This window comes from Meleagris gallopavo, chromosome 4, assembly GCF_905368555.1.
Source record: "Meleagris gallopavo chromosome 4, MGAL_WU_HG_1.1, whole genome shotgun sequence".
In the NCBI taxonomy this organism is placed as follows: Eukaryota; Metazoa; Chordata; class Aves; order Galliformes; family Phasianidae; genus Meleagris; species Meleagris gallopavo.
Genome location: NC_139407.1, coordinates 26,224,871 through 26,240,922, shown reverse-complemented (window position 1 = coordinate 26,240,922; position 16,052 = coordinate 26,224,871). Strand labels below are relative to the sequence as shown.

General features: G+C 39.9%; 1 protein-coding gene across 5 annotated transcripts in view; it reads right to left on the bottom strand.

Annotated features, from left to right (window-relative positions):
* Positions 1 to 912: 912 nt before the first annotated feature.
* The window catches only part of LIN54 (lin-54 DREAM MuvB core complex component), a 38,641-nt gene continuing 23,501 nt past the window's right edge, over positions 913 to 16,052 (bottom strand). For 4 of the 5 annotated variants that reach the window (XM_085222575.1, XM_085222574.1, XM_085222576.1 and 1 more), the window contains 11 exons: positions 14,936 to 15,081; positions 13,404 to 13,559; positions 10,902 to 11,118; positions 10,161 to 10,234; positions 9,820 to 10,017; positions 9,267 to 9,358; positions 8,001 to 8,072; positions 6,001 to 6,103; positions 5,577 to 5,714; positions 4,643 to 4,845; positions 913 to 4,171 (listed from right to left, as the gene is read on the bottom strand). In XM_085222575.1, the coding sequence (XP_085078701.1) occupies positions 3,970 to 4,171; positions 4,643 to 4,845; positions 5,577 to 5,714; positions 6,001 to 6,103; positions 8,001 to 8,072; positions 9,267 to 9,358; positions 9,820 to 10,017; positions 10,161 to 10,234; positions 10,902 to 11,118; positions 13,404 to 13,559; positions 14,936 to 15,081 (1,601 nt within the window). In that variant the 3' untranslated portion in view covers positions 913 to 3,969. The remainder of the gene's footprint in view (positions 4,172 to 4,642; positions 4,846 to 5,576; positions 5,715 to 6,000; positions 6,104 to 8,000; positions 8,073 to 9,266; positions 9,359 to 9,819; positions 10,018 to 10,160; positions 10,235 to 10,901; positions 11,119 to 13,403; positions 13,560 to 14,935; positions 15,082 to 16,052) is intronic. The other variant, XM_085222578.1, reaches the window with a different exon arrangement.

The following is a 16,052-nucleotide window of genomic DNA, read 5'->3' as shown; positions in this document are numbered from 1 at the left end:
TGACGCAGACTGAGCCTTCTCTCCAAGGGATGCTCGTAGACAAAAAATGAGAATGAGACTCTGACCTCCAGTGGTGCCCATGACCAACATAGTTCTTCCATCCTTCTACACTTCACTTAAATATTGATGAAGGAGTTTTCAAAACACTGCTGAAGTTTCCCAGGGTTTAGCAGAATTAGGCCTGAGCCAGAGTACATTATTAGAAGACAAACAAAGAAAAACAAGTTGCAGTTACCAGATAGCCTAAGAAAGCCGTCTGATATTCAAAGTAAGCTTGACAGTTGCTATAGGAGTCCTGTACAAATTAAACATTCATTTCCCAAAACGCAGACCAGCTGTTGCCCAGCAGAAATGCTTTTAGCTATTCTCACACTCCAGGAACTGCCAGGTTTCAGAGGAACTGTTGAGTATTTGTAATCGCCAGGGAATTTTCCCCACTGTGCCTGTTCACAGTCTCTCTTCTCAGCACCATCTCCCTATGCAGATGTTCACCATCTCTGAAGCACCCACACTTGTGCCAGCACTCTGCATTTCTAGAGTCCATACAAACTTACTCAAATCACTTTGATATCATAATTTCTTCTCTCAGTCTTCTGTTGCATCCTTGTCATCACATATATTTTCAAGTTCATGTAATATCACATGAAACTGCGTCTGCTTTCCCTGTGCTCTGCTCATCCTCCTTTTTCTCCTTTTCACCCCTCCTGCAGATGGTGGCAATCTACACTCACTGGAGCTGCTGCCACATCTCCAGGGCTGCTCCTGCGGCCTGATACCATCTCACAGTGCCAAGAGAACACTAGCTGCATTGTTACATGCCATGCATGGCAAGGTGTGAAAGTAACTAATAACCAATGGTTTATCTCTGGTAGGATTCAATCGTGTATTGGAAAGTCAAGGCAGTACTAAACATTTACAGAATAGTATAAATGTTTATTTTCTTTGTGATTTATCTGACTTTTATTTTTACAATATAGAAAAGTGTATTCTTTGAATAGGTCTAGTAAATATAAATTTAGTTTTTCTACTTTCAGATGTAAACAGAACTACAAAATGAACCCTTGTCCTGTTCCCAATTATTTTCACACAACTGCATGAGCTTGACTGTCAATCTTGTCCAGCAGTTTGATGCAAATGGCTAAGGAAGTACAAAACCCAATCCGTACAATATTACACCAGTGAAAAGGGAAGAGAAGAATCCCAGCTTAATATTGAAGAAAGCTTGCTCAAAACCAAATTGAAAAACTAAGAGCTTTTTGATTGCACCTTCAAAGTCTTTAGAAGCAAAATATTCTCAAGCAATGCCATCATACATAATTACAACTGTAATCTAAATTTCACAAGTTTCTGCACACTGTATATAAATACACATCACAAAAGGTGCAATTTAGAGAAAGACACATAGTATATACAAAATTAACATGGATTGAAGTCTAAACAAAAGAAGGCATATTGCAATCTGTTTGAAAAATAATGTAAGTAGTTATTACTTTATTCACTTACACTAATTTACATTTATACAAATCTTACTGGACATACTACATTAGGTCACTAGAAGTAAACTGAATATCTGCACTATGTAGGTTGCTCTGGAAGTAATGCCTCATTTATTTCCACGTAAACTGAAACAAAGAGCACAGTAACAGTATTTGATAGAGCAAATTCTTAGCTGCAACACACTTTTTCAGTCACCACTTTTAGCTACACATTTTCACCAGCAATGAACGAGAGCCCATATGCCACACTCGTAAAAATCTGCACCAGAGGTGACCCCAGTCGCCACTGTTAAAAATGCACAACCACCTCACTGTGCTCACATCCACTGCTTGGTCTCCATCAACATTCAGCAAGAGTTGGTGAATGTCAACGGATGCCATTTTTTCCTGCACGGAGGAATTCAGTGACACACCTTTGCCTCATATGTACCTGCATGTCAGATGCCCTTCTGTCAGACTGCCCCAACAGAATGTCGGCAGGAAGGTTCAACCTCTCCTGCCACGCCACTAACATCTGCCTCTGACATTGTAGGAGGCCTTACTTTCAGAGCAGCCCTTGTACATGTAAGAAGTTATTGTATTGACTTCTAATAAACCCAAGTCTTAGTTACAGAAAAAAAAACAAAACAGACATTTACTTACAGAAGAGATGGATGGATTCCCTTTCCAGAGATTTGCACTAATATACTTGCAGTTTACACTCAGGGAGATGTTACTACCAGACAGAGCCTTTCTGATAGTGACCAGTAGTCCAGATCTGGTCTCCAACAGCCACCTGATGGCTCTCCATTGCTGCTGGCCACCTTCCACTCCTTCGTGCCCCCAAGCCATTTTAGGGGGAGCAGAAGCCTCCTTCCACCTTTTTGCCATCACACACACATGTAGGCATTTGGCTCTGCTAGAAAACCTGGAGGAAGAGCTCTGGTGCATCTCTCTGTGTTTACAGTTTTACATGAAGATATAAAATCCTTTTTGGAAAAAAATTAGCTACATTGTTTAGGGAACAGAAAGAGTTGTTAAAAATGCCTGTGATTAAACATGGTTATTGATATTCACATTAGTAAGTAATCTATGAGATTGATTTTGCAAAGATGTTCCACTATCAAAAAAAGTGATCTGAGACTGCCTGTAACAAATACTGGAAAATTCCCATCCTATTCTATATACAGCTCTACCTTGATTTGTGTTTTGTTGGTATACTTTCCTCCCTTTCCTTCTTTCTTTTTGTTTTTGAGCCAAAGGATCCATACATCTGTTTTAGCAGCAATCTTGATTCTGTGCTAGCATCCTCTCTGATCACTGTGCTCTCCATCATTCTAAACAGCCCTCAAAAAAACCCAACAAATCCAAAACACAAAACCTTTAAAAGCTAAATAAACCACCACAATTGCAAGTAGCACCATGAAGACTCACAACCAGGCTGAACACAATATCTCCTCCTGCATTTGCAGGTCAGTTCAGATTCAGATTGTCCTGAGTCCTCATTAAGACAACTGTAGCACTCCTGTCTTCACTGACCCTCACCTACTCAGGCTCAAGTATCTTCCTACGGAAACAGCTTAATCCTTGAAAACACAACAGCCTGCACAGCATTACCTGCAGAGAGGACTGAGCTGCTGCAAAGCTCTGAATACCAAGGTTCACCCAAGCAACAACATCTGCCTGCTGCACAGGCAGACAGAGTAGCATTGCAACATGGCTGTTCTTCCTCACTTTTAAGAGCGGACCACTATCTTAGCCTCTGAGTTCCATTAAAAATAACTAACCAAACAACAAAACATTGAGCTTTCATCCATGATCATCTAAAAAATTTTCCATTTATTCTACTGCCTCAGAATTCCTCAGGGCCCACTCTAGTGAGGTTCCCGAACACTTGTTGACAATAAACCTGCAAGCAATCACTGTATGTGACCTGTGTATTTCATACTGCTCTGCTCACTAAGGGATTATGCTGTGTCAGGTCTCAAATGTAGGTACTACCTTCCATTCAGATGCTGATTTTCACACATTTCCTTTCAGAAGCGACTGAATAGATACACATATACTCCTCACTGCAGGCCTGTTGCTTAAGTATCTTTCCCGTTATCACGTGTTTTCCTGCACAAAGCAACACAACTTTATGTACTTTATGTAAATAATATATTATAATAATTTATATATGCCCTTCAGGCAGTTATTTTTGGGGAAAGGGAAGAAAACACCTACTCTTTTTTTCTTTTAAGAAACCCAAGTTAAAAGCTGTACATCAGGAAGAAAAAGTGTCTTTAGGAGTCATCTTACGTAGAAGAGAATTTAGCTAAGACTTAAAAGGCTCTAAATCTTGTTATAAAATATTTCCTGTTTAATCTCCCGCAAGTCAATTAAAACAAGCACCAAATTGTCAAGTGTTACTAAATCCTCTATTCCAAATCAAAGTGTCCCTGTGCCTTAAGTGTTCTGTTCAGTTTGCTTCCTTGTGGCTCATGTGCACACGTCAGCAGTTCATGGCACAAGGGTCACTTTTGGACTTCCCTGCAGAGTTAATAACTCTCATCAAACAGCGTCCAAACTCCTCCAGAATCATGCGCTCCGCTGCTGCTTTTGACTTGCCCATCTTCTCAGCTTGCTCTGCCTGTGCCAGAAGGCATTCACAGGTTGCATCGGCTACCTCCTTGGTTACAAACGTGAAGGGCAGCCTGAAACAAAACAAAACATCCACTCACTCTAACAGGCAGTCTACAAGCTACAGTTTGAGTCAAATGAACAGGTAGGCAATTTTTGCTTTGTTCTTGCTGCCATCGAGGTATGCTGCAAAACAGATTTTGAAATGCCCAGGTATGCAGAAAAACTACCCAGAGCTTTTACTATATGGGCAGCCTGAAGTTTATATGCATTCAGTAATTGGATGTGTATTTCTCGTTTTCTAGCAGCATATAACAACCACAAAAAAACAATGCTTAGTTACATGCTTGAATACAGCCAAGCTTTGCATGCACTAGATTTCATAGAAGACAAAAGACTTCTAAGAAAGACTTCAAAAGTCACCTGAGTACTCCTGGTCCTACAGCTTATGAAGATAACATTCAAAGATAACAGGAACATACTTGTCACATGCATCAGAAAAAGTACATTAGAACCAAGCAAAATTGAGGGCTGTGTTAACTTACTTCCCTCCACCACTGCTGAGTGCTGGTGCTGGCCTCGTGAGGAGATCTGAGATCTGTGAAGATAACTTTGTCTTCGCAGCAGTCTGCTGCTGGACCCTAACTTCTGCAGCATCTGCTAAGTGCATCAATGTCTTTCGTTCTGGGCTTTCTTCAAAATTTTTACAGCCAACACATTTGCATATGGAAGAACACATGATTTTTGCCTGAAAGAAACAAAGGGAAGATGAGAAACCACTGCAATTTAGACAGTCTTTATGATTAACCATAGGAGAAGGGTCATCTTGTTTTAGTCTCTTATTAATTAGCCAATAGAAGCAGCCCCGTCTTCTCTTCAAATTCTTATTGAAGTGAGATGCCTTCCCAGAATTTATGCTTCATCTGCTGCAAATCAACAGTTCCCCATTCATGCCCTTCTTTCCCAATCTGCTGTTTTCAGTAGAATTGAGCAGTTAAACTATTTGAGAGATCAATCTGCAATTATCCCTGCATCACAAACTGTGTTGCATCAGCAGACTGATCAAACTTTTGCCTTTGGCTTCCACAGATATGATCCATCCTAGATAGTTATTGCAGTGTAATCAGTGTAATGCTGCAATATAATAGAGCACCTAGGGACATGGTGCTGTATGTTTCTTTCCGTAAGATTTGTAGAGTTCTTAGAAAATACTACTCTTCAGTTAAGGACAAATCCAAGCCTGAGTTCAGAGTTGCTGCATGTTTTAAACTGAAGCTCAGGACAGGAGTGAACAACTCTGCAATATGCATACAGCTTTCTAGATGTAAACTGTCAGTAGAAAAAAAAAAGAAAAAAAAAAAAATCAACCAAAACCGTTACGGCAGAGTTTCGGAAAGAGGAAGAGACAAAGCCCAACAGTGACATTGCAGCACTGAATGGAAAAAGCTGAAGCCTTTAGGATGACATAATGCTTCTTACCTCATAACACTCACAGTAGTTTTTGAGACATCCCGAGCGTTTACAGTTACACCCTTTGCTGTGTCGCCGATCTGATTCTCCTTCCTTTCCTTTCCCTATTTTGGGCTTGAAGGCTTCAGGGTTTCTGTCAAGGCAAGCCTGTCAATGCAGACCCAAAGGGTCAGTCACTGCATATGAGGGCACAGAAATCAAAGGTGCGATGCAACAGCTTACACCTTGCACAAGTGGGAGGAGATTAGGGTGTTAAACATCCATCTGAATTCAGAAGGCACAAGCAACTTCTTTGATCATAACTATCTTCAGAGGCAGCCTACACAGCCAGTTTTCCCATCACAATTCCACTCAGAAACATGCTAAGTTCTATATGAATGGAACATGCTCTTCATTTCAACAACCTCCAAACTAGGAAAAAAAGACTTCCTACCTTTATTGCTTTTTGTCTATCATTTTCATGGTCCAGGTTGTTGTAACAATTTGTACAGTTGCAGTTATTGCAAAATTCACCGTTTGCAAAGCAATCACAATACCTGAAATGGAAGATACAGAAAGCATTAACAAGCACGACCACTACCAATAGCAGCACAGAGATTTCTAGTCTGATGACACACACCAATAAAGGTCTAGGTCATCTTGTGCCAGGCTCCACATGAACAAGTGGTACAAGCCTCACACCCAGGACTAAATCTCCCAGTGCAGGTCTATTTTGCAAAGTAAGGGCATACAGCTCAAGAGTATCTGTCTTAAGCTGATGTTGGCAAAACTCAAATGTTCACAGCAGCAGGAGAAGCTAGCGGGTTTTTGTTCCACAGCACTACTTGGATGACTGTTCTACACCAAGAGCTGCTCTGCTGCAGCCACCTTATAGGCATAACCTGACCCAGCCAGTTCAAAACAGCCTCCAGAGCTCCCATAAGCCAAAACAGAACAACTGATTGGACTATCAAGTAAAAGGCAAACTAACATGCACATCATTAACACAGCAGTCAGTCTTTTTGTTTTCCTGTGTGTAATTTTGCCCATAAGCTGTTTTCAGCTGTGAAGTGTTGCAGTCCGCAAAAGCAGGGACAGAAGATCAGCAAGTGGTACACTGCATAGGCTCTGAAGCACAGGTAATTATGGAAAGGATCTGAATGAGGACAAAGCTGTAGTTATTTAAGACTTTTTAAAAGGTCAAGGATGTAAATAAGAAGCAGTGAAATACTGACTGGAATGACTTATCACATTACTTTGTCTCTTATGTACCTGTGTTACCGTCTGCCAAAACCAGGGTCCCACTGGATATCACCCCACAGGCCTGATACATGGAAGCACACCACATTCATCCTCAGCTCAAGCATGGTTTTGAGCCATCAGAAACTCTGGCAGGCTTCTATCCTCCTAGTACCACTTTCAACAATAGCTGATGGAAATTGCTGATTCCATTCAGTTGATATTCTAGTTCTGCTGAGAGTCTGTGTTCATTACTCTCCCAGTTTCCAGAGCATTCAGGAGCCAGACTAAAATATGTTAGGGATCATGAAGGCAACAGGCATGTATGTTGTAAAACGAATCTAAGAGTAAACAACAGCACAGCTAAACCTCTTCCTGTTTATCCTGCCTCTTATGAAGCAGACAGTTTTGAGACTAGGAAGTACAGGGAACACCCCAACACAGTGTGGGGTCTGTTACATGGAAACAAACCCAAAATGAAAAAAATTAACAGTTCCTTAAAGGAGGCTCAGATACCATTGAATCATTTTCCTTTGAGAAGCACACCACTGATTTTTTTCTTCTTTGTCTAACTCTCATGAAAGCACAGGTTAATATTTCCACCTGATATTTATTGTACAGAGATCTGTATACTGACTCTATTTAGGTTAAAAACAACAAAAAAGCAACTCCTAAACTTAAGATGTTTTATGTCAACTTGTTACAAACACTAAATGGAACAGTAAAAAAATATATATATATCTTAAGAAGATGACCAAGCCTTTGACTTAAGAATCACTAGCCTATTTGAGTGTTTAAAACACTGCTTCCCCCTCCTGAAACATAACAAAACAAAAAACAAGTAAACAGCCCTATTTTACTATGAACTTCATATTGTGTACCATTTTTCATAGGATTTGCGAAAGTATAGTAGACATGCACTGGTGATTCTGTTGAACGTAATGTCACTAACAGCAAAAATGCAACTCCAGCTGCTGAGCAGAATTGGCTCTATGAAACACAAGGGTGCAAGGTTAGAAGTCTATGACATGGTAGGGTCTATACAGCTCACATAAGCTGCACAATGACACATGCATGGCAACATCCCATCAATGTCAACAGTAACTTTATGTTAGAAGACAGATGTAACATTTCTTACATACTTAAAAACATCTTTTGATTCTTGGGATAAATACAGTGTCAAAAATAAGGATAAAAAAAACAAGATGTACTTACAATTTCAAACATAAAGACTTTGTACAATTGCAAGGCTTTCGGGGCCGATTTGCAGATTCAGAAGGAATTATTCTATAGGAGGAAAAAAAAAGGCATCTATTTATACATAGTTTGATCAGTTTCTTCCTAGTTTAAATTCAAGTAAGTGGGTCATAATACAAACTGAAAAACCTTCATGTTCCCTTTCTATTAGGTTTTTGGCTGACAGTAAGTGACCATTATATACAGTGCTTTTCCAATTGAGAAAGAGCTGGTTATTCACTGCAAATCTGTCTGTATATCTGTATGAATGAAGTTTAAAGCTAGAGGATACACCTTAACTGCAATGTGCAGTCAGAGAAAGTTTCCTTAGAACTTCTCTCTATATAAGGGGACTAGGTCCAAAAAAAGGTTCATAGAACAGGATCATATCTTCATCTTTGTACAAGCTGGAACAAAATAAAAGAGTAAATCCAGAAACAATGGGCAAGCAAGCCAAAATATTGCCTTAGGTTTAAAGGTGAATTTTATATCAAATGTAGGCTTTAACTGCTCTTAAAAACTAGGATTTTGTGTCATTAATCTCTTTTGATGAGATGCATTCAATCCTTATCCAGCAATTACTGCACATTTCTGGAGATTAAATCAAACCCAATCATTTGAATAGCTGTAGCTGGATTAGGGATTAGCTTTGGTTGCAGCATCAAAAAGCACCTTAATGTACACAGTTTCCAGCAAACAATAATACAAAACAACAACTACAGCAGCTGGCTCAGCACAGAGAAAATAATCCACGTTAGCTGTTATTTTCATCTTTTGAAGAAAAACACAAGACTGAAAAGAACTTTAAGCCTACTGCTAGGATCCTTTTCAGGTTTCAGTTGCATTTTGCTGCTCGGTTAGATTCTAGTGCATGCTAAGCTAGATGCTCCTGTTTTGCTAAGCACATCTTTCTAGCAATGCCAAGAAATAGCTTGTAGCTCCCAGAAATTGATGCAAGATGAGGAACAAGCACCAGGGGAACCTTCAGGTCAACATTCTGCTACAAGAGGGAAGGCTTTGATCAAGAGAACGGCTCAACTGTTAGCTAGATGCATCTCTTTTAGTCAGAGGTGGTAACCTCAACGCAGTATGCTTTATTTCTTTCGACACCACACAAAATTCAGAAAAAAATCCACCACCCCAACAGTGCTGAAAGCAGCAGCAAGTTCAGCAGCCTGTATGCAGTGGTTTTGTTGCTGTCTTCCCTCCCCCCACTCTCCTCATCCCTCTTTGTAAAATACTCACCCATTGAATGGTAGCCGTGCTTGGGACTGGATACTGGATGTCCCAGTGAAGCCAGTGTTGCTTGCTATAGATACATATGATGATTGCTGTAGCTAACGAAACACAAAAGTTACACGTATTACACAGGGTAACATGAAAGAAATTGAAGTATGCTCAACAGGATTTGTAGCGTTTTTTATACTGTTCTGAAAATAATGTTTGTAAATACAGATTTTAAAATTTGCAGAAGTTGGTATTATTTACTTTAAGAGAAGTGGATAGGAAGGACACAAGAACTAGTCTTTTTTTTTTTTTTTTTTTTTTAAATGACAAACTACAGCTTTAACAAAACCAAAATGGAACCAAAGATTAAGGCTGGTACCATTGATGCCACATGCTGGTAGAATCCTTGTTTGAAAAGACTGGCTAATCAGTCTTGAGCAGCGGGTTTTATTTATTCTCCTTTTCAATTGTCACTGTTGACTAGATTTTAAGAAAGAATACAGCTAATCCTTACACCTTGCAGAGGAGCAAGAACTTTCACTGCTATTTTATCTCTGGATTAAGACCATACCTGTGTAACATACTGAGCTGGAAGGACTGCATAGCCAACATTTCCCGTGCCAGGTGCTGGTGCCAGTACAGTGCCTGGAGGCAGGTTAGTGAGGTTGGGCTGTATCTGTGGCAGTGGAGTGGCTGGCATAATTAGTCTTTGCTGGGGCTGGCTTGTTGTAACTATTTGGGAAGTTGGGTTGATGGGTTTGGGCACCACCTGGAAACAAAGTAAGACTTTATGAAAGAAGAATATTCCTTCAGAATACATTTGTATTAATGGAACATTTCATGACTGTGCTGGAATTGGACTTTTCCTTCCATTTGAAATAAGTCAGTAACATGCATTTATGCTGAGCTTACCTGTTTCACAGTCTGTGCTGGCACTATGGGAACAGACATCCGCACTGGGGTTGCATTTACCACCACTGGCTTTGCTGGTAACAAGACAACAGCAGATCAACACACGTTATTCACTCAGTCCACAGCTGAGACCTCAAGACTTGCACATATACAGAAAGTAAAAACACAATCTCTGTATACTAACAGTAGTGACCAAACTAACAGGTGCTTTTTAGACAGAAGCATTAGATACTATGTAAGCAGTTATTTACAGAAGTGTACATGCATGTTTCATAGCAATGGTTTAAAAACCAACTTAGATGCAGAGATCCTCTGGACTCTATTTCCTTCTGCCAAGAGGAAACTACAAAACCACAGCTTGTTTTTACATCTTCATTCCATAGCAGCTTCAGAAAGCATGGACAGAAACCAGCAGAGAAATTTGGCACTTCCAACACATTTTATACTGAAGGATTTTAACACAGCAGCATTTTGCCAAGATACACGTGGACTGTCATGGCTTCCCGTTTTTAACATGAAAATGTAGGACTTGCCAGAAGTCATACACATAAGTCATAGATGGGGCCTTCTGTATACAAACCTGAGCTAACAGTAGGAAATGAAACCTTTCAAAATTTACCACACAAACAAGTACATCTCTCAGTTTGGAAAGATTTCTATTACGTAACTATTTTAACCCTCAAAAGGCAAACTAGAAAAAAGAAGAAAAACTTCAGATAACACATGAGCACCAGCACTTACCCTGCTGGAGAGGCTGTGTATTCGTACTGGGATTCTGACTGGCCGACTGGGTTGAACCATTGGCTGTTGTGGCAGTAACAAGTCTGACATAATGGAACTTGCTTCCAGGTACCTGAATCTGCTGAACATTCGGAGCAGTTGCCAAGGGAATAATTGTCTTGAATTGAGATGTACCCACTCCTCCTACAGTAATGGCCTGAACTGCTGATTTCACAGCCTATTAAATCAACCAAGAAAGTATAAGGTTACTTTTACTAAGGCAGAAAGAACACCAGCATATTTATTCCTCAGTTTGTTAGTGAGGAACTTTCCAATCCATTAACATCCATGAGAACCAAATCAGTTATCCCTGACTATTTTGATTTCTGGAGTAAGAGGAACAGACAAAATGCCACTCCAAGCTTGGAGCAAAGCAAGCTCAGTTTTCAATTCTTTACAGTAAATGCCTGAGTAAATAACATTTGCCTAAATACGGCAAATCAGTTTGCTTTTCAAGATACAATATATGCCAAATCAGACATCAGCTAAAGAGGACTTGGTACTCAAAATCGAGAAGGGAACGAATAAAAAAAAAATATACCTACTAATAAAAAAAAACTCAACACAGTGAGAACTCCTTGCAGAACTGTTCATGCTAGACTGCACTATGATTTACCTCTGTGTGTACAGACAAGTCCTGCTGGACAGACTGTGATGAATACACACAAATCATTGTGCAGTCAAAGAAATGGAACCGAGTCCATATATTGATTGCTGAAGAGATGAGAAAGCAGTTAGTCTGCAAAATGAAAGAGGCAAGAACAATGAAGAGTAGCAAAATAATTTACTAAACAATAAAAACAAGAAAGAGAAAGAATTGGATTTTTTTGGCAGACTTGCACTGCCTCATAGCTGGGATAGCAGTACATCTAGAATTCACAAGACCTCCATCTTCCCAATTTCTCTCGAACTACAAAATGATGACAATCATGTTCATTATATTTATACACACTGATGACTGCATGAGCTTGGTAACAGCCTCTTAACCATCCTATCTGGTGACCTCAAACATGGCTTAATTCTTCTTCTTCCTCATTCTCAGCTACTTTTGGAGTTCAACTATTTTTTCCTCAGTATCTATTAAAAATGATATTTATACACCACTATCAACTGTGTTAAATCTTTGTGGTAAATTTGATACAACTATATAAATTTTTAGAATCTTTTCCTAGCACCCCAGCTGTCAGCACCTACAGGAATAAAATCTCAATTTACACATACTTAACTGGAAATAGAAGTCCAGTCTTTTAGATTTTTTTTTTTTTTGGGGGGGGGGGGGGGGGAGGAGGGAGCGGTGAACATATATATTTAAATGTATTGAACTCTCAGCAACACAGAGTAATAGCAAACAAGCACTGTCTGCAAGCACAGTCACAGCATGTTATTACAGAGAGATCAGCTTGGGCAAAGTTCCATCTAGCACAGGAATTGCTGATTGTCATCCAAGAACAACTGGGAAAATAATATTTAAGCAATGGCTCTTCAAAGGGCATGTTCTTGAATGCTATGAAGACAGGAGAAATCTTTACGTTTCAGATAGCTTCAGATCACATCTCAACATGCATACTACAGGGATCTCAGATTGGTCACTTTGGTTGCTTGCATAAGAGTGATTTCATATTTTAACAACTTTTTAAAACAATCTTGCCAGTTTTACTCTGAAATATCAAATCATGCTAGGGTTTATGTCCCCATATCATCATTCCTACTAACACAAACAATGCTAAGACTACCAACATCTGCTGGAGCTTTGGGCCTTTCGCAATGCATACAACTGTTTCCACTCCCTGCTATACCCATCTTTCTTATTACTTACACTGGCACACCATCCTTTGTGTTTATCAAAACAGGAATACAGACATTAAGACAGAAAAAGATTCCCCTTAGATGACAAAGGGGGATAAAAAAAAACCAAACTGCAGTTTGGTAAGAAAGCTCAATACTTACAACAATTCATAGAGAGAACCTTTTTCTAGTAATAAAATAACTGATTTATAATTCTGCAGGTCTCAGAGCACAGAGTTTTGCTTATGCAGACCGTTACCAAAATATGAACTTCACTGTTGCAAGCCTCAGAAACACCCAGAAAGCAGCCCTAGTTGGTAGCATAGAAGCACTGTTCACTGGTGGAAAAGAATCAATTACTCCAATAATTCTTCCTGCTGTCACAGCGTGTCTTTAAGACAACATGGGAAATTTAATATACAGAGACAAGAGTTAGCTCCAAGTGAGGCTTTTCCAGATTGGACACCTGTCTTCTATGTGCATACCCTTGGCTGTCAGCTATTGCCAACCTGCACCTCCATGGGAGGACCACCTGTTCCTCTGCCAACTTAAACAAAAGCCTTTACAGGAACACCTTGGGACTCCCACTGCCAGCTTGCAGATCAGCACCCTAGTTTTCCCACAGGTGATGAGATGAGACGCAGACATGCTAGAAATTAAACAAAAGTCAGTCTGTACCTGCGTGGTTGTGTGGTTGACTATGGCCTTCCCAGGGGAGGAGGGTGCTGACTGCTGCACTGTGAGGATCTGCTGTCCTAACGCTACATTCAGTGGGACGCCCACCGTCTTCTGGGGGGAGTTGGGAGGCTGGGAGGCCACTGACACCACTGTTAGCTGCTTGGCAAAACAAAGAAGCAGTTTAAATCTCTGTGCAGTATGCAAGACCCTCTGTATGTATGTCCCTCTAATCACGAGAGGTACAATTCTCACAGTACATCAAGTTCTTCCTGTGAACAAGATCTGTACTCTAATCACAACTCACTCTGTGCAACCTGAATGTGCAATCACAGCATATACACAGGTTAGAAACTTCAAGGCATTGCCAGTTTCCAGCACAGAAAGGCCCTTGCAGAAAGTCAGCACTGCACCTGTTTTGGTTTGAAACTGCACACTGAAGCCATAGCATTGTCAGGATGAATTTTTGGAATAAGAGCTTTGTAATTGGCACCATGATGGCTACATGATCAATGGGAATTTTAAAGGATGGAAACAAGAAAAATAATCTCACTTTATGCTGTTAATTCATACCTACTTTTTTTTTTTCCTACCTACTTTTTAAAAATTTCCTGCTTTAAGTTTTAAAAAATATTCACTGGTTTTGAAACTTTTTTTTAAAAAAAAGATATCTAGAATTTATTTATCTAGAGTAAACGCAGGTGGTAACTATGAGACTTTTCAGTCCCACTCTCATAATTCTTAGAATAAGATTTATTTTACAGCTTCCCTATATTGCTTTGCTCAGTAATAATTCTGAAACAGAAGTCCTTGGTTCCATTTGCGCAACATTCCATAGCTAATGCACATCCAAACTAAGAAAAACTTAATTCTCCCATTGGTTTCCATACATTGTACTTAGCTTGCATATCTTAGTTCTCACTCTAAGACTCATCCTTTCTCCAGCAATATTATTCTTCTCAAGGGAATTTTATCAGGTCTAAGATACAAGCGTCACTGCAATGCTTGTCTGCAACACTGCTGATGATGCACAAGTTACCTTTCTATCAATTGTCTGCCTATACCAATGTCCCACTCTGTCAAGAAACATCCCCAACCTCATCTACGTTAATCAAGATTAGTGAAGACCAAGTTATCTATGGAACACCAGGCAATGGCTGGTAAATGTTAACCTATAAAGTAACTGAAATCTCTTGAAGAGTCTGGCGAATTTTTAAGAAGTTGTTAACAAAAAAAAAAAAAAAAGTACTATTTTAGCAGTTGGCTAAACAGGAGAACAGCTGCTCTCAGAATGGATGCTTAGGGAATGACAAAAAGTGACAGGAATGGTAAATTAATGCAGTAATGCGTATTGAAATTACATTAAAGGAGATAGCCGAAAAATCCAGCTTAGGCCACTAGTGCAGAGCAGAGCATAGTGACTCACAATGGAGACATTGGAGTGGCTGATCACAGACAGCTCGCAGCAAAGATGCAAACACAGAGCTTCCTTTGCAGCAGAGACAAGAAAGCTGCAGCCAGAACAGGGTTCTTACCTTGTTAGGGGATTTGAGTGGAGAGATAGCTATCTTATTCGGTGTCTGTTGTGTTGTTGTACTCAAAGATGATCCAATAACTCCACTCTCAGAGATCGTTATTGTCTTTGGTGGTGTTCCTGGGGTAGATTGTGAAACAACCCTGCCTATAATCAAGAAAGGTAAGGTCAGCTGAACTATCTCTGTTTACAACTTGTAAAGCAAAAGTTTTCTCTGGTTAGCATGCAGCTGATCCTCACCTGAAGGTACATTACCTAGCAAAAAGGACAGCAGAATTCTTTTGAGTTAGATTCAGCAAAAAAGTAATTTGCATTACTACAAATAAAAAGACTTTATTTAGGCTTTTAAAAGCTGAAAGTTATATTGATCTTTCTGTAATATTCAGTTGTTGAATCTTCAGAGCCAGCACAGCATCCCAAGGTGCAAAGCCCTTCAGTACTCCTGGCCTCTACACAAATACCCCGACAGCTGGCAGCTTGCTAGGAAGTCCTCAGGCTGCTGCCAATGTGCAAGAAAGTGTGAACTGGGAAGGGGGGGGAGTGGGGTGGGTGCTTCTTTTTACAGCTCTGACAGCAGAAACTCTCCATATGACCATGAAAATGGTACTTGGTATCTCTCTGCGTTCAACTGTGACCTCTTTTTCCTTCTGTTTGTGTTGGTGGTTGGCTTTTTCACTGCCTACAGAATAGACGACACTCTTGTGAAAATAAGGGTGGAGGTGTAACTCCACATACAATCTGCTTTTATGATGGCAAAGAAGCTTAAACATCAAAAGCTCCAAATCACAAAATCAGCCTCAACAACATTGCAAAACCCCAAGAGCAGAGTTTTTTTTTTTTTTTTTTTAAATGCTTTTAAAATGATTTCCAAAGAGTGCTTGACCACTGAGCTTTCCTCTGCTGGCCTTTGGCTCAGACGTATTTCTGTCATAGCTTCTCTCTCATCAACTCTGCTGTACTATAAATCAAAATCAAACAAGGAACAGCGTAACTTTCTGATCCACAACCATCTGGTGACATGATGATTAACACAACTAACATGGAACACCATCCTTGCAGAAAGCTGCCCTGAGATGTGTGCTCTAAGGCAACCTCCATTTTTGCGCAGCCAAAGTAAC